The sequence below is a fragment of the Solanum pennellii genome, chromosome 10, assembly GCF_001406875.1.
Source record: "Solanum pennellii chromosome 10, SPENNV200".
NCBI classification, from domain to species: domain Eukaryota; kingdom Viridiplantae; phylum Streptophyta; class Magnoliopsida; order Solanales; family Solanaceae; genus Solanum; species Solanum pennellii.
The window spans coordinates 79,400,729-79,419,748 of NC_028646.1; the positions used below are offsets into that span (position 1 = coordinate 79,400,729).

The 19,020-nt window shown below is 33.2% G+C and overlaps 2 protein-coding genes across 2 annotated transcripts; one reads left to right on the forward strand and one right to left on the reverse strand.

The window, feature by feature from the left end:
• Positions 1-5,159: 5,159 nt before the first annotated feature.
• LOC107002481 (probable zinc metalloprotease EGY1, chloroplastic) lies at positions 5,160-13,804 on the reverse strand. The gene is made up of 10 exons (XM_015200528.2): positions 13,348-13,804; positions 11,304-11,765; positions 11,038-11,178; positions 9,362-9,463; positions 7,293-7,504; positions 6,940-6,990; positions 6,798-6,867; positions 6,287-6,355; positions 5,627-5,677; positions 5,160-5,532 (listed from the first exon to the last, which is right to left on the reverse strand). Exons 1-10 carry the CDS (start codon positions 13,669-13,671, stop codon positions 5,374-5,376), a joined length of 1,641 nt encoding a protein of 546 aa, XP_015056014.1. The 5' UTR covers positions 13,672-13,804; the 3' UTR covers positions 5,160-5,373.
• Positions 13,805-16,704: 2,900 nt separating this feature from the next.
• Positions 16,705-18,744, forward strand: LOC107001920. The gene is made up of 3 exons (XM_027912599.1): positions 16,705-17,714; positions 17,796-18,341; positions 18,415-18,744. The coding sequence occupies exons 1-3, from the start codon at positions 16,962-16,964 to the stop codon at positions 18,607-18,609; spliced, it is 1,494 nt and encodes a 497-aa protein (XP_027768400.1). The 5' UTR covers positions 16,705-16,961; the 3' UTR covers positions 18,610-18,744.
• Positions 18,745-19,020: the final 276 nt, after the last annotated feature.

Here is a 19,020-nt window from a genome sequence, read left to right on the forward strand (position 1 = left end):
TTTAAGAATTATAAATATAAGAACATACATTTTTTTTTCTAAATATGAACTATCGTAATAAATATATTTTTACCAATGTGCAAAGCTAATTTTCACAAATAATTTTTTTTTTATTAACTGTAAATAATTTTAAAATCCGTTATTAGACACTCATAATTTGAATGTGTGGATGGGTACACTATTATCCAGATAAGGAATGGAAAAACTATAAATAATAATTTTTGGGTGTTGGACTGTTTTTGTATTTATTGATGATAATAAAATAATATTAGTTATGTTTAATAGTATATGATGCTCTTTTTATTTTCTAAATTATAAATATTTGGTATAATTTTGTTGTTATGCAATATTTATACCTTTTATTACATTTAAATAATTATATTAATAAATAAAAAATAATATCAAAAAAGAATATTGACCTCTTTAACTCAATTTTAAATTTGCAAAATAAATAAATAAATGACTAGGACACCTTACCCAACTCCTTCAATATAGTTTATAATTTGCCCAAATTTTATAAACTCGTCTAACTTATTATTTTTTATTTATAAAATATTAACTACTAAACTTTAAATGCAAATAACTATACATGGATTAGCCATTTTTGACTTGTTAATTAACTCAATTATAATTTTTTTAAAAATGTGCCAAATTTAGTAGTTTTGAGTATGGCAGAATGTAACTAGAAAAGTCAAATAAGGAGGCAAGACCAAAATTCATTGGATTGAAATTAAATATTTAATAATTAATAATTTAGTACAGCTAGCAGAAAAAATCAAATAAAAAAATATAAATTCTTTGATTTGACGTTTTAATTAGGAGTTTCTTGAATTAGTATTTTTTCTTTCCCTATACGTCTCTATTTTTTTGTTTCCCTATGTTGTATTAGGTAGAATTCGTATTTAGTAGCAAAGTCGAAATTTTTCAAAGATTAAAATTAAAAGAAATAAATATAAAAATTAGTCAAAAGGAATTTGGTTTTTATTATATATATTAATAGTTTCGATCGAAAAAATTAAGCTTGGATGAACTCCTGACCACAAACTGGCTTCGTCTCGAATCGTATTCATAAATTATATTTTTAAAAGTAAAGCTTTTTTTATAAAAATATTCTATTTTCAAGAGTCAAATCAGCCATTTTGATAAATAAGAATAAAATACCATATCTTTTCTACAGTATTCTTTAATAGAAAAACGTGTCAATATATAATACGTAAAAGAAGTAGGCCATAATTCTTGTATTTTTTTTCTAAAAAATAAAATTAAATGTTTTATGACGAAAGAAAGGAGAATTGTTTGCAATAAAAAAATAAAATTACATAAATCTCTTATTTATTTTCTGCCTAAACAAAAAAAGAGTATAACTTTGATAAATTGATCATGGTATAAAAACTAATTATATGTGAATATTCATAAAAACTTAACTTGATATAATATATAAAAACTAAATACTATTAATTTATATTCTTCATATGAATAATTATTAATTTTTTTTCTCATTATTTTTTTTTAGAAACTTTTAAAAATAATTACCATCTGAATAAGTCTCTTATCGTATAATTATTAGGTGTTCGATTCGTGTACACAAGCAAAGCAAGAGAGATATATGTTATTGATGATTGAAACATTAAAAAAAGCTTATCTTAATAAAGTAATAAATAGTGTAATGTATTATTTTTTAAAAATTATAACGAATTTTTAATGTCTTAAGCAAGAAAACATGAATTTGCGTCAGAATTCAGAAAATGAATGTGCAATAATGTATACGAGGGGTCCAATTATATATTTTTTTTGCCATATCCACTTGATTATATTTCAAGTCCCATCAATTTTTTAAATTATATTATATATATATATAATAGAAAATTTGAAAAAAAAATTGGCACTTTCTTATAGTTCACATTTCTCGATCCTGCCGACCAAATCTTGAATTTGTTGCATATAATAAAATTAATATACTTATATGTTAAAAAAATAATTTAAAATTATTAAATTTTATCGAACTCGTAACTTTAATACTTAACAAATATTGCAAGTTGGGACCTTTAAGGCATGGAGGAACTACTGCAACAAGTCTGTGCATCCAGACTATACAGTATGGTTTCAGCATCACAAAGGTCCATAACCTACACTAATAAATAATGTATTTTTTTATATTGAATTATTTATCGTAATATTTAAAAATAGATATTTTAAATTATTTGTTATTTTACAAGTTTAAGATTAAAGAATAATTTTATTCTTAATAGTAACTAGTGCATTCAGAGGTGTAAGGTGATTAATGAAGTGATTGAGAATCGTAAGATCTAAAGATTCAAATTTTAACAGAGAAAAAGAGATAGAGAGACTGTTTTCGATAGAATATTAGTTAAACAGTATCAAACTTAAGTATAAGAAGACGAAAATGATAGAAGAAGAATAAGCATGATGATAGCTAGTTTTTCAGACGAAGAAAATATTGATGTAGAGACGAATACAAAATTTTAAATTTTTAAACTGAGAAACAATTACTTAATTACCTGTAGAAGGCGGATTCAAAATATGAATTGATGAGTTTTATCTTTTATTTTTTATTGTTGCATGATTATTTATGAAATTTACCCCATATTATACTGTTTGGCAAAATAAATGAACTAAAATAATTTATTATTTATGCTATGATTAATTATAAACGTATGAATAACGCTTGACCTTTCAATTAATCTGTTCACCTAACATTATTATTTTATACTTAGAGAGCTAGTCAGCCAATACAATTATTGAGTTGAAAATATATTAAAATGTATACTTAGTTAATTTAATGTGTGCGATTTTTCATTTTTAATGATGTATCAATGTTAAATTTTTTAAAAACGCTATATTTTAAGAATTCAACACACATTTCTTATTATTTTAAGAGGGTCCAAACAGAACAGTCATTTATATATCGAATACTTAATTTTTAACTCTTTTTTAATTTAATTTAGTCTAAATAATTATTTATTAACTATTAATTCAACCTATTTTAATTCGTTAAATATTCAACTTAACTCGCTCGTTATTTTTCATATATAAAATGAAAATTTAATGCTACTGAATGTGATAGAGGCCTCATAAGTCATCATCTTTACTTTGTGATTTCAATTTCAGTGTGGGGACTTGTTTGTTTTTATTTATTTTATATAATAATTAAAGGGATTGGAGTTTTATGTACCTTTATAATTTAAAATTTCTTATTTTCACTTTTTTAAAAAATTAATCAATTGGACGTTCAATATGAACAGAATATAAATATATTTCAAAAAAAATAGTTGCACATGATGAATTTCATTTTTGTTGTGTCTTTATGCACTTTTTGGTATTTGTCTTAATCTAAATAGTTTAAATATAAGGGCAAAATTTGTCATAAGTTAATGCATTAATTAATCATATAATTAAATGATAAAAATGTACTAAATTAAAGACACATGAACTATCTACTGATTTGTGAGATACCTTTTGTCATAGTAATTAACACTTAACACTCAGATTTGACTCCAACTAATTTATTTCACAAATCAGTGTGATACAGTGTTCTAAAAAATGTCTTTGGGGCGATCTCGAGGCGGAGCGTACTAAAAATACTTTGGGGTGTAAATGAAAGACGTAGCGAGCATAAAAAACGTAAGTTCTGAGCGTAAAAGCGCAGTAAGGCGTTTTTAATTTATTTTTAAAAATTTAAATCATATTTTTACTATTTGTGTGATGATATTTCTCAAATAGTAATTATAATATTTTTTTCTCTTCATTATGATTATTAATACTTATCTGAAATAAAAATCATAAATCATTGAAAGGATTACTTTTGCTTATTTTATGTAGTAATAAAACTGTAAAATTGAATACACAAGAGAATACGCTGCGTAGATCCATGGGACTTACGCCCCGTGTCTTGGGGCTTACGCCTCGCCCTATACTGTATAAAACGTCCAACCTCACGCCCCCATCTTTTAAAACATTGATGTGATATATTATTAGATTGATTAGAAAGAGGTAACATATTAATGGAAAACGAAAATATACTCCGTGTAATTTCATATATGACTTCACATATATAGGAGCCATGGAGTTTAGGAAGGATATTTTCGATAAACCCCCCTAATAGAGGACATACTAATAAATACAAAAACAAAAAAAAAGTCAATGTTGTTCTACAACTTACAAGTGAGGTTTGGAGGGTTAAGGATAGAATGTACGAAGATCTTATTATTATCTTGTGAAGATAAATAGTCTGTTTTCGAAAGACTATCAGATAACATGATATACTAATTTAATCAAAATGATTAAATAGAAATAGAGAGAAACTTTAAGGGGACACAATTCAAAACTAGGTCATCATCATGTATAATGATTTCAATATTTTCAATTTACACAACATATATAGATTGATGTAACATGACCATAATTATAGTGTTTGAAATTATTAAAAAAAACAAAAATAAAACTGGTTATGACCCCATCAATAATAATAAAAAAAAATAATTTAAAAAATAATAAAAAATAAAAAAGACTCCATCAATAAACGAAATGTCGAGATAATAATAGATATTTTTTGCATAATTGTAACATTGTTTTCACAAGTAGGCAAAAAAGTGTAAATTAAGAACGTGAAAAAGGCCCCAATAATCATATGATTATGACAATTGTATTTGCTAAATAAATATCTAAACCAAATCGAATTTTTTTTTTTAAACATTTAAATGAAATGCCTCTCCGTTTTAATTTACTTGTCTTACTTCACTCTTTAGCCAGTTTTAGAAACTCATAGCTTTCTTTTCGACAAACTCTTTTTAATTTCAATCTTTCACCTGACATGTTTAAAACCTCAAAAGATTAATAAACATCTTGATACATTCTACAAAATTTTGGTTTATGACCACAACATTCGAAAACCTTCTTTACTTCTTTAAAAACTCCGCATCAAATTAAAATCAGATTAACTTGAAATCATACTCTGTTAGAATTGTCTGTTACTCAAACCATAATTAAGTCATTATGCATTCCTACTTTTGTAAGTTATTTTCACAGCTAACTTGTGTTCTTAATATTAAGGTTTCTAAAATTTAATAATAAAATGGACAAATCTAATGTATATATGTAGTGGTTAATAAAACCTGTGCATAACTGGAGAAACTAGGAAGACAATGGAATTATATTTCATTAAAAATAAGAGGAAAAAAATGCAGATAAAAAATTGTGTTTCCAGCCAAAAAAAAGAAAGAAAAAAGAACTCACTATAGTGATCTATATACATGTATAAATAGTATATACTAAGTCCATCAAAGATCAATATAAATACTTCCTAGAGATCGCGGCGGCAACATGAAAAATTGGCAAGGTTCCACTCTCTAAAGATCAAAAGGTGGTTACAATACCTATACCAAGTTCCTCAGCAAGTTCATCCCATACAGGAAGGAGAGTCAGTAATACCAGGAATATAGCCACACCAAGAGCTGCTTTCCTCCAAGTTCCGACCTCTGTTACATCGTTCAAGCATGGTTTCTCTGGTGACCTCTGTATGTCAAATGGTCCACGATTTAAACTTCTAGACGACTATAACTCTTATACCATGTAATAGGACGGAGATATAGCATTGTATTTTTATTACCTGACATATAAGCACATATAATCCCCAAGGAAGTGATAGAGGTCCACCAAGCTGATCGAACAGAAACACAAAGTTACTGAGTGATTTGATTCTACAATTTGCAGCATCAAGCAAAAGGAGGAAGGATTGCTATGTAAAAGGCAATAAGCAATTTGAACTTCATACGTGCATGGAATAAGTAAACAAAGGTTCCGAGATTGACAAACTAATACTTCTCCTGTTTCAATTTGTTTGTCTGATTAAGACTTGACACAAAGTTTAAGAAAGTTAAAAAGGCTTTTGAATCTTGTGCTCTTTAACTAAAGATATGTGAAATATATTAAAACGCTCTCTAATCTTGTGGGCTTATAAACATGTCATGTGGAAAGTTGGAGTTGTAGAAAAAGGAAAAAGACGTTTTTTTTTAATGGACTAGAAAGGAAAGTCTAAATGAATTGAAACGGAGAGAATGCTATTACTACAAGTCTACAACATAACAGCACTTTTTTTATTCGATAAATAGAGTAGAGATCCTGGACAATGATTGGATATGTGAATGACGGGCATTTGATCTACATATGCATATCAAACTAAGAAAACGTATTAGTTGGAAAACTTTAGAGCAAGGAAAAGGTTTATAGTAAGTTCTATCCACAAAACAAATGACAAAAGACTGCTTACCACACCCAAGCCCAGAAGCGAGTAAGTTGCTAACCCAAAACCAACCAGTGAACCTTTCCCGAAGGCTCCCTGTCAAAAACAAAACATGAAGTAGAGAGCTGTCATACTTTATCTGGGACAACCAATTATCTCTTAGCCAGGAAAGCTCTTCATTTTCCAAGAGGTCATGATTCTTTATAAAAAGGTCAGCAAAATGTTTAGCGAAACCAATTTCTCTAAGCATGCTAAAATGTCTCAACAGTTCCTATAGCGCTAGGAGCTGCACGCCTGCACCTGTTTGAAATACTAGAATCACTTAGGACCCATACATCTATCAGTATTATCTTCTCAAGCTTTACACTGTTCAATCATCTAATACTATGTAAACGACAGTCTACTTCAAGGCTACTGGCTTGTCATTCATTTATATTTCGTAGGATGTTGTTGACTATACTTTGAGATAAACCTTGATAGTACCCAAGTTCACAAAAAGTTAAAAACTAATTGATAAAGTAAAGAATGCAAAGGTCACCTGCACAGCTCTCCCACCATCAAGACATCCAACTGGTAGCATATTAAAAGCTGACGTAGTCAAGCCACACCTGCAAAATGGAACTTAGACCAAGCATGCTGAAAATTACCCAACAAATGTACTTGCAACTACTCAAATTTACCAGCCAGCAATCACAAGGGGGTGGATTGAAACCATTGCTGCATGCATTGCTCTGTGGAAATGAATGCATATTAGCTCAAATTTCATATGCTAAAGATTCAAATAAGTGAAACAAAATATATATTGCCAATTTGAAAAAAGCAAAAAGTTCACTGGCCTTCAAGCACGTAACTGTTAAGGTATTCTTTTGAAAAATAACTATATTTATGTACTTTAAAGTGATTAGCCTACAGATATAGCGGTTTTGACAAAGGGAATTTTCATATTATAGTAGAACAATAATTCAAATACACATTCTGAAAATTATTTTCCAAGTACTTCATATTTTCGCTCCCAATGGAGGGCTACACTTACCCATAACCAAGAGTGGCTCTGCTAATAAGCCCAAGAAGCAAAGAACCCTGAAAAAGTGTGCTAGGAACCTGAACCAACTCTGCAGCAGCAGAAGGATTGGATGACAGTAACAGCCCAACTGCAAACATGGAAGAAGACAACGCAGCACCAGCAAAAGGACCCGCAAGAGAAATGTCTACCTTTGCTTTGCGATCAGGAAGAATGGATTTGAACTGCAGGAACCAAGAGAAGATGATTAATGCATATGTTTTATGCTTGATAGACTGATGATGAATTTGGCGGAATAGCAAGGTTGATGAAGTTAATCTAGTACAGATCCCTATCCATGCTAGACTCCATATGACTTTAACAAAATATGTGATACTTAAGTAGGGAAAGCATGCCAGTGTATTACACATTGACATTGCTTGAAGTGTTACATTGACAACATCTCACTCAGCAAAGATAACATTTGATTCTCCTTCCATTTCTTTTCTTCTCTCCTCAATCACAGCCTACATTTAGAACTTTGTTTTTTTTATAACTGTGGCGTCCGGTCAGCTTGTGTGCAGTCGCGCACCTCTACTTCCATGGGATCCTTTATCACAAGCTTGAACTAAAAAATCCTACAATGATAAAAGTCCTAGATAAAGTGAACACGAAATGGCTAAGGCAGAGGAAATTGGAGATCATAATTAACACTCCAAGAGATTAATGTCCATGCTCTTACTATACTCAGCACCATCATCGAACTCCCCATGTTCTTTAAACTAGCTTGTTTAGAAGAGGCCTGAGGCTGAAGCCAGAAGAAATTCTATGCTAGTAGCATTTTTTTAAAAAAAATATATGTATTGCTAGTAGATATCACTACAGCAAGTGGGTAGAGAGGGGAACATCGTGAGCATTACTTTCAGAAGGAACCTACAAGATTAACAAAGATTGGGAGTGTGAAGATCTTTTGAACTTATTAGCTTGCTTCTATTGAGGGCCATAGCACAACAGAATCTCATGAGGGAGTTCAAAGGCAATATACACAGTTAAAGGCTGGCTATAAACATCTATACTCTCAAAATGGAATGATTAAAGACTGGTCTTGGACATTTATTTGGAGGAGTAGACCTCCCACCAAGGTGATCTGTTTTCCCTGGACTGCTTTAAATGGGGTCTGCTTGACCCAAGTTAACCTTAACAGAAGGAGCTTTCAGTTGGTGTATAGATGCTACACGTGTCAGAGGAACCTGGAGTACATTGAACATCTACTCATACACAGCCCAGTTGCAGCAGAACTTTGGAACTTCTTCTCTATTTTAGACTGGAGTTGGGTGCAGCCTCGGCCGATTAAAGATGCCTATGAAAGCTGGAGTTTTTGCAGAGTAGATTTAATGCCATCAAAAAGTTCTGGAGGATGATCCCAGCTACTATCTTTTGGTATTTACGGAATAAAAGAAAGCCCAGCTTTTGATGGAATTTCGACTCCCAAACTTGAAGGCTAACTGTTTTAGTCAACCCCTACAGCTGGAGTAACCTTAGCCTATAAATTGCCCAATTAATTTTTGGATTTTGTTAGCTCCTTAAACTTAGTTACATTGTACTGGAGCTAGTACTACCTTTTCTTTTGTACCAATCTGCATCTTCTTGCTGCCTTTCAATGATATTCCTCTCTCTTACTTCATCAAAAAAAAAAAAAAACACTCCACAACAATCCCCAGTACTAAATGTATTTTGCCATCACGCCCTCCTCTGCAGAAATGAAATTTACCCCCTCCCTGCTATACCAAAAAAAATGATTACTGCTTTGAAGAATAGTTATTAAGAACTAGTGCATCTTTGATGACCAGGGAGAGTGTATTGCGTAAGACATGGTTTAAGCTTTAATAATGAAAACAAGTCATGCAGAAGCACCACTTTTAATGCATATAACCAACATGTAATGAGAATGTAATCATTCATGACTCTCCTGAAGAAAACAACACTTTGAGAACTATCCAGAATATTGGATCTACATGCACAAATCTCTAAGAGAGTTCCAAATCCTCAGCTGCCAACTTTTCTGTTTCCAGCATTGACAAGTGATAACAAAATATGCTAACCTGAGTTATTGCTCCAAAGCTTCCAAGAGTGATGTTTGGAATGAAGTAAGGAATGCTTAGTTTCACATTCCTAGGAAATGCAGCCAGAAAATGCCCAATTTCCTGCAATAAATCAACTATTGATGTAGAATTGAACATGGAGGAGTAAGGTAACAAAAGTTGAGATATAAAATATATGCATACAATTGTCCCTTCTACATGTTCGAGCACAATATTTTAAAGTAACTTTCGACAATAACTGAAGGTGTCTAATAAGTTATAGCTTCCTTCTGTTACTTAGAAGAATCCTTGACCTTTCATTTATATCTTAACCACGGACAAATTCTACCTGGTTCTGTGACCTTACTTATAGTTTCAACACAATTACTTTCATTTTCAGGTCTTGCATCTTTCAAAACAATGCAATAGGTCAGCTGAATATGAGTTTAAATCAATTAAGGAATCTTCTAATTGGCAGGAGGAAAGGCAGAACTTATGAATATGTTTTTAAATCAATTAAGGAATCTTCTGATTGGCATGAGGAAATGCAAAAACTATGTACTTCACAAATCAGATGAAGAAATATAAGCCTGAGATGTGTTGACAGAAAAATGAGATCAATCCCTTCAAGGTCCAACTAACATAAAATCCCTGACTCTCCCATCTTTCTCCTCGAATGCACCACTTCGATTTCCACAAATGCCGCATCTAAGATTTGTCTTCCTTTCATAAATTCATTCGGAGAGGAAGACACAATCTCATCCAGCACCTTTTTTAGTCTACTAGCAAGCACCTTAGACATGATCCTATAGATGCTTTCTACCAGACTAATAGGCCTGTAGACTCTGAACTCGTAGCTCCTTCCTTTTTTTGGCACAAAGGTAATAAAAGAAGCATTCAATCTTCTTTAAAACTCCTTGAAGGGAAGTAATGCGAGTTGTTGCAGGAGAAGTGTTAGGTAACTAGTTTAGATTAAGTTAAATGCATACAGGTGTAGTATTACATGTAGTAGTGTCCCAAATCAGATGCATACACTACAAAATGTGCCTATATAAGAACTTAAAAGTAAGATGGTTGATTGAATGGATTCTCTCAATTTTTTAGACTAAGCACTTTTCGTGATCGACATTGCATTTTGTGGTAAACTACCACAACTAAATCAGTAAAGTGCATATCTGTTGCTTCATCAGGTTGTTTTCTCTTATTCATAGGAGTAATTATGAATTCAGTTACCATAGGAACAGAGCATACTTAGAATATCTATACAATAGATGTTTCTGTTGAGACTGTTCTTCAATTTTCAGCAGTAACCATATTTATAACTTAAAATATAAAGCTTCTGCTCTGAGGCAAGGAAATGTGTTTGTAGTATTTCTGTTTAGTTTAATTCTTTTTTTTTGACAACAGTAACAGTATTTAGTTTAATATTTCTCCACTATCCTATTTCAACATTAAACTTTCAATTAAGAGAAGTACTAAAACCACAACTAATTATTGTTTTCCGAATAAAATAATACTCAACCTAGCTGACATAATTAATGTTGCCAATAAAGGGAATCAAAAGTGTAGCTTAAACCATTCTTTCATAAATCAAAGATAAAACTGGGCTTTTGAGAAATTTCCATGTAACTTGGCTTACCCTGTCAATAACAGATAATCCCTCACAATCAACTAAAAGGATAACAAAGAAATCTTACATGAAATAATTGGACACCCAACACACCATATGCCAGTGGTAAAGCAGAATCCACAAACGGTAACAAGAGCTGCATATCTGGTGGTTCAATTGCATTTGGGTCTGTAAAGTACTTAACTACCTCAGGAGGAAGGCGAGTTATCTGCTCAACATAAATTTAAGTCATCAAGTCAAATTTGACAAAAAAGATTGACAATTTAAGAGAAGAAGTGATGAAACAAAGTAAAAGGGAATTCCAAAGTCAAACCACGAGGATAACTAGCACACCTGAGACGCAATTCCTAGCTCCACAGAGGAACCAATCGTGAGAAGGAACAACAGAAAAGCAATAACATATTGCCAGAGAGATGTTGGACCTGGTTCAGAAACTTCTTTCCGCAGCATACCAAAGCTGACTCTGGGCCCACCACGAGGGTCTGGCCCCTCTGAATTAGGTTCCTCCACCATGAATAAGTTGTACTTATCACCCATAACTTCTGATAACTGACTCTGAAGTTTGGCGAAAACATCCTCCCTCTTTCCTCTAAGATTCCCAAGGAAAAGAATGCCCTCTCCAAAATCTCCAAAAGGTTCTTCTTTAGTCACCCAAAAAGTAGAGTAGCCAAATAACTTCTCCTTAATGATCTTCACCTCACTGGGATCAACCTTTTCGGGTCCAAGAAGTTCCATCAACTTAAAAGAATCTACTTGAAAATTGTTATAAGTTGATCCAACAGTGGATATTGTTGGCTGCCAAGAAAGTAAACATATTCAGTACATCGGATTTTCTTCTTCATTAGTTTAATGATTCTTAAAATCCTGCAGCTACTCTTTTTTTTAATCATCAGAGAAACACCTCTGGCAAGCTTGTTTTGACTCGACATAGATTACTTGACCATTTTCTGACTACAATGTAATAAAGGATAGCTATTTGACACTTTTTTTGCTATCTTAATGACCAGATAAGTTTCTTAAAATTCACACATGTCTCAGGCCACAACCCTTTTTCTTACACTAGTCAAAATAATTTAACAGTTGAAACTAAACAGTATATAAGGGTAAAGAACCTTTGGTATTGCAATCTCCAAAGTAACTAGTAGTAAGATTCCCAGTAGGCATTTGCTTCTAAGCATTCTATTCAAGATCAGATTTCAACTAATCAAGATTGCCTATGCATTCCAATATTGCATAGTCTAAAACGGGTTAGATATTCACAGTACTAGGAGGTTGTTTCCAAAAACACACTGCAATTGTACCAGGAGGTTGCTTCCAAGAACACATTGCAACAGAACAACCTAACCCCTTAATTATCTCAAGGATAAGGAACAAAGGCAAACAGAAAAGGGAAATTTCAAGCAAAATACTTGCATATAACTTTCAATGTTCCCTTCCATTCATTGCCGCAAAATGTTTCCTATCTGTATAAGCAAGTCAATAGCCACTAGCCAGGATTAGAGGCATTGAATACGTAGCTGGCAGAATCAGTTTTCCTATTCTAGAAGCCTATGACATGGTCCAACAACCAGCAGCATGAAGAACAACATCAATATACTAATAATTATATCAATAATCAGTTAAATAAACATTCTTTCTATAATTTTCCCCCAAAGTTTCCTGCTTTCTTCTGCACCGAACTCTAAATAAGTAACAAGAAACTTAAAAAATTCAGAATATAACAACTACACATCAAATACCAATCTAGTTGGGTTGGGATGTGCTATATGAATCCTTTATATCCATTTCTGCTCTATTTCAACGCGCTTCATTTAAATACTTAGTTAAGCAAATTAGAGAGTTGCTCGTCTTTGCTTCACTTCCTTGAACTTGCTACTAATGCTCATTTAGTTATTAACTTTTAAAAGATTTGCACTTGTCCCAACACTAACATAAACATCTCTAAACAAACTTAAAACCAACTCTATGCTAGGTTTGGCATACATTTTGATAATTTATCTTCAAATATCTGTTTGGCCATGAATTTTGATATTTTCAAGTTCCCAAAAACTAGCTCTGGCCAGTTTCTTTGGAATTTTTTAGACTTCCACTCTCAAAGTTTCAAACTTTGTCCACTTCCAAACACAACTTCGACTTCCAAATATCACAGCTTCAAAAACTCAATTAGTTTAAGTTTCATTTCAACTTCAAAATCAATAGCCAGAAGGAGCTACTCCCTCTTGTTCAAACGTTTCAATAAGAATACATTTTTCCTTTTTTACAACTCTTTAATTTCAACTTTCTGCCACCACTTACATTTCATGTATATTTAATTTAACATCACGAAATTCAAAAGTCTTCTTCAATTTCTCAAAGCAAAAACAAAATACAAACTCACCCTGGATGAAATTGACACCGAAGAATCCTCCGAATCACTTGCCTCACCACCGCTGTTCCTTTCTTCAGCCATCTCTTCAGTTACAGTAGCTAAATTAGAAGAATCCTTTTCCAGCTTCCCATCATTACTACTTCCATTATCATTACTACTACTTCCACCACCACCACCACCACTACCACTACTACAACTAATAATCAATCTACCCAAACTCCGTTTCGACATTCTCTTCATTTGGATTCTCCGACTGAAATTACAACTAATCGGAGGATCCATACGAAACCGTAAGTTCATTATACTGAAACTACAGCTCGTTAAAGTTCCCATTGTTGAATTTATTGGTGCTTTTTTCCCTTTCTTATGGTGAATTTGGGAAATTGTGTTTATGGAGAAGACGAAGTTCAGAGGGTCTGTTTGGCTGATTTTGAGGTTTGAGTGTAAGCATATAACAAAAGAATATCTTGTTGATATAGTTTTGTTTTTATTGTTTTAAAATATGAAAAAAAGTACAATGTGGCCCTAGAAGTTTAAGGTTTTCTCTTTTGGGTCCATAGTTTTAGGAACAATTAAGCAAAATATCTATTTCCTCCGTTTCAGTTTGTTCGTTTGGTATTGACTTGACATAGAATTAAGAAAGTAACAAAAATCTTTTGAATCTTGTGACCTTACGTTAAGATATGTTGAATGTCTTTATTACGTAAGTGGAGTTGGCAATTCTAGTGAGGGAATAGGGCAGTTTGACACTGTTGAAGTAATTAGGTTAGAGGGGTCGGCGGTTCTAATAACTCACGGAATAGGACATTTTGGCACTGTTGAAGTGACTGACCGAAATGCCCTTGAGACGAGAGAGTCCTCGGTCTAGGTTAGGTTCTTATTACTGAATGATCTTTAAAATGTCATGTGGAGCTAAAATTAAAAAATACTTAAAAAGGAAACAGTCCTTAAAACAAACTAAACAAAAATATAAACAAATTAAAACAAAGAGAGTAGAGCGTTCTTTTCTGTTGTTCGCATGCATTTTCGTCTCTATTTCGTGTTTTGTCTTTAATTTTTGCCTCGTATAAATCATAAGGCCAAATACATACGCAGGTCCCTAAAGTTGTTCGCGCTTTTCCCCCAGGTACCTCAACTAACCAAGATTCCTATTAAATCCTTTAACCCCCTATAATTTGATCCTTTTAAATATTTTTGGCTGATGTGGAGCCAAATTTCAATAAATTATTTTTGGTAATTAGGCGCGTGAGATGAACCTTCCCCACGTGGAAATTTTGACCAATACACTCCAACCAAATTACACGTCAGTGCCACATATTATGTCATCAAACCTAAAAATCAATTTTCCCCCAAATCACTTTTAACCCGTTTCTAAACGAGAAAACCCTAAGAATCTCTCCTTTTCAATTACTTTTACAGCTGAAATTCTTACATTTTAAAGTGATTTCGAGTGTTTTGTTGAAGGAATCATCGAAGATTGCAGACGATTTTGGAGTTCATTCGCGATTTTCGAGTTGACGAGTGTGAGGTAAGTGACGAGCATGTTGTTGTGGTTGTGTGTTTTTAATATATGTGTTTATCCTGTGTTTTTTATTGATATATACTGGGTTTTAGTATCAATGTGGTTGTTGTTGTTAATATCTAGATAAAGTTAGGGTTTTTTGGTTTTTATTGTTCATAACTGTCAGAAAAATTTGGAGCCTTGTTTCAGGGAATCTTATGGACGCCATTATTATAACTCGTTTTCATCATGGTGGTAAGTTTATTCAGGACAAAACTGGAATTACTTATAAAGGGGAAGCCGAGGTGGAATATGTTAATATCGACAAGGACCACTTCTCAATAATCGAGTTACTTTTTTACACTAAACAATTGGGGTATATTACTGTTGGTGGGTTCTGTGTTAAAGACCCCACAAAAAATGGCTTTATTGAGGTGGACACTGATTTAACATTAGTAAATCTCATCAAAGACCTAAAAGATGGTGACTTTTTAGACATTTATGTAAAGCATGTGGTGGATGATGTAGAAGTGGTCACAACAGGTTTGCTTTGTGGGTCTGTCGTTGAAGAAGACTTAGAAGATATAAATGTGACTGCAAGTGAAGGGTTGAATCATGAGGCTGAATCTGAAAATGTTAATGTGGAAGTTGAGCCAGGAGATATATCAGATCTAGATGTGGAATGGACTGAATCAAATGAAGAAAGTAGTGATGACTCTCAAGAGGATGCTATTCCTGATGTGGATGACTCTGAGGTTGATGAAGAATTAAGATCTCTTAGAAATGAAAGGAGAAACAAAGTGAAAAAGAAAAAACCTACTCAAACTGAGGAAATAAAGCTTGGAACAGCTGGTGTTGATAGAGGCTTTGAAGACATAGGAAGGAATAAGGCTGCTAGATACACTGGAAGACTAGGGGGTGATGAGCAATATATAGATAGTTCAGAATTGGACAGTGAAGACAGTAGGGATGAATTGGATTCAGAATTTGTGAAGGGTGTTGATTTACCAAGAAGAAGAAAAAGTAAAAAGGTAAGATTTGATCCTGATTGTGTTGTAGCAATTTTTGAGCTTGGTATGGTGTTTGAAAGTGCTGAACAATTTAGAAAAGCTGTTGCAGACTATTCTTGTCAATATAAAACTAGGTTAAAATTGAAGCCTAATGACAAAAAAAGAGTTAGAGTTAAATGTGAGGACAAGAAATGTAAATGGTTGCTGTTTGCTAGTATAGATAAAGATTCTGGTGATTTTGTTGTCAAAAATTATTATCCTGTGCATGTATGTCCTCAATCGACCAAGAACAAGTTGTGTACATCTAAGTTTGTTGCAGAAAAGTTCAAGGATGAAATAACCTGTCAACCATATATAAGATTATGGGAAATTCAGGAATTGGTGAGAAAAAAATTTGGGTTATATGTTGGAAGAACTGTTTGTCATAGGGCAAAAAAGAGGATTATCAAGGAGTTCTTAGGTGATTGGAAGATGGAATTTTCAAGATTGTGTGATTATGCAGACATGATTAAACATACTAATCCTGGTACTTCCTGTTGGGTGAGGACAGATAGAGAGTCTCAGCCAGGAAAAACTTTGTTTGTTTACTTCTATGTTTGCTTTGATGCATTGAAGAGGGGGTGGTTGGAAGGATGCAGAAAAATTATTGGTTTTGATGGATGTTTTCTGAAGGGTTCTTGCAAGGGAGAATTGTTGGTTGCTGTTGGTAGAAATGGAAATCAACAGATGTTTCCAATCGCATGGGCTGTTGTTGACACAGAGACAAAACATAGTTGGAGTTTTTTTCTAAAGTACTTGATAGAAGATCTGAACTTAGGCACAGGACATGGACTGACTGTTATGTCAGTTATGCAGAAGGTTAGATGGTTTTTGCATTGTATCTTGTTCTATTATTTTTTTTCTTGTGTTGCTAATACTTTTTAATGTTTGTGCTACAACTGCTTACATAGGGCCTTGTACCAGCTTTATGTGAGTTGCTACCAGATAGTGAGCAGAGAAGGTGTGCTAGACATATCTGGTCCAACTGGCATCAATTATGGAGTGGTGAAGAAAGAAGGAAACAGTTCTGGAGATGTGCTAAGTCAAGTTTTGAAGTGAAATTTGAAGATGAGATGGATAAACTCAACAAATTAGGTAATAAAATTTGTGAGGACTTGTTGCATTATGAAAAAACTACTTGGTGCAAAGCATATTTTAAAGAGCATTCTAAGTGTGACATTGTTGAAAACAATATGTGTGAAACTTTTAATTCTTGGATACTAGTTGCTAGACATAAGGCTATCATAACTATGCTAGAGGAGATTAGGCACAAGATAATGGACAGAAATATTGCAATGAGGCAATTTGCTGAAACTTGGATCTCAGATATCTCTCCTATGGCTAGACTAGTACTAGAAGAGAACAAAGATCTTGCTAGATTTTGTGAAGTTAGATTCAATGGTGATATTGGGTATGAAATCTTAGATGGTCAATACAGACATATTGTTGATATAAGAAAGAAGACATGTACATGTAGAACATGGCAATTGAGGGGCATACCATGTCAACATGCTGTGCTTGCATATCAGCACAAAGGCATAGAACCTGAACATGAAGTGGTACATTGGTATAGGAAAGAGACTTTTTTGAAGGCTTATAATCATTTTCTACAGCCAATACCAAACATGAAAATGTGGCCTCACACTAGTGGTGTAGTGATTGAACCTCCTGAACCAAAAGTCATGCCTGGTAGGCCACCAAAGTGCAGAAGAAAGGCAAAGAATGAGCCTAGAAAAAAGTATGGAAAGTTATCCAAAAGAGGAGTAAAAATGACATGTTCACTGTGTCATCAAGTAGGCCACAACAAAAAATCTTGTCCAACATTGGTAAGTTATTATTCTCTTCTAATACATTTACAATAAGCTTCAATTATTTACAATAATCAATTATTATTACTGTATTAATAGGCTGAAATGGGACAACCTGGAGGCTACCCAAACAGGAAACCAAGCTCAAGCCAACCATCACTGTCTAGCCAACCATCAAGCTCAAGCCAGCCACCATTGTCTAGCCAACCATCAAGCTCAAGCCAGCCACCACTTTTTAGCCAACCATCAAGCTCAAGTCAGCCACCACTTTTTAGTAGACCATCAAGCTCAAGTCAGCCACCAGTATTCAATCATCAAGGCAGTTCTATGTGTTTTGATTCTTCAGCTGTTAGAAGAGAGCAACAACCTGCTAAAAGCAGAGGCACATGCAGAGGCACTGGGAGAGGCACTGGGAGAGGTACTGACAGAGGAACTGGTAGAGGCACTGGTAGAGGCACTGGGAGAGGTACTGGCACTGCCAGTGAAATTGGAAGAGGCAGTGTTTTCAACATTGGAGGTGTATCAAGTCAGCAACCTGATCAACCAAGGGTTGTGGAAGCTTCAATATCAACAGGAAGACAAAAAAGGACCAAGACTATAGGATTTGGCATCTATACAAATGCAAGTGGTAGTCAAACCTTTAATGTAAGTGTATACATAATTTTGTTCATTTCTTACTCTACTATATAAAGTCTCATTTTAAGATATTTCCATGCAGCCTGGTACTTCAGGAGAAAAAGTTATCAATTCGAGAGTTTATAAGGATGCATCTCCAACAAATATTGATATTGGTTATAAGCCTCGAGGACTCAAGTGGAATGGTGGAGATGCTGTCACTGGTTCACAGTTGCAACGTATCACTCAGTCAAGGAAAAACAAGCGTGGAACATCTAGTGCACCAAAGAATGCCTAATTTATGTAGAAAAGTCACTTTTTGGTTGTGTAATTAGCAGCAGAAATTTGTATTGACTGCTTTGAAACTTGGAGCTCACTAGAGCAAATTAATGGCATGAATGATCAATTTTTACTGCTTTTGAGGCACAAATTATCTTCATTCCTTCAATTAAATCATTACAATAAAAACACAAGGCATTTACAATAGAAAAATCGATCTAAATTGCCCATAAAGAACACTAGAATCTACCATACATACTTTTATGAAGGAATCTAATAGAAGACAAATGAATCAACTAAGATTATTTTGTTACACAAATCCAAGTAGCCAATATCACCCCTACGATGATGCATATTATCCATACTTTTCTTGATCGATTCCTCTCCAATTCATATGTTTTGACTCTTTTCAACAAACCCCATATCACCC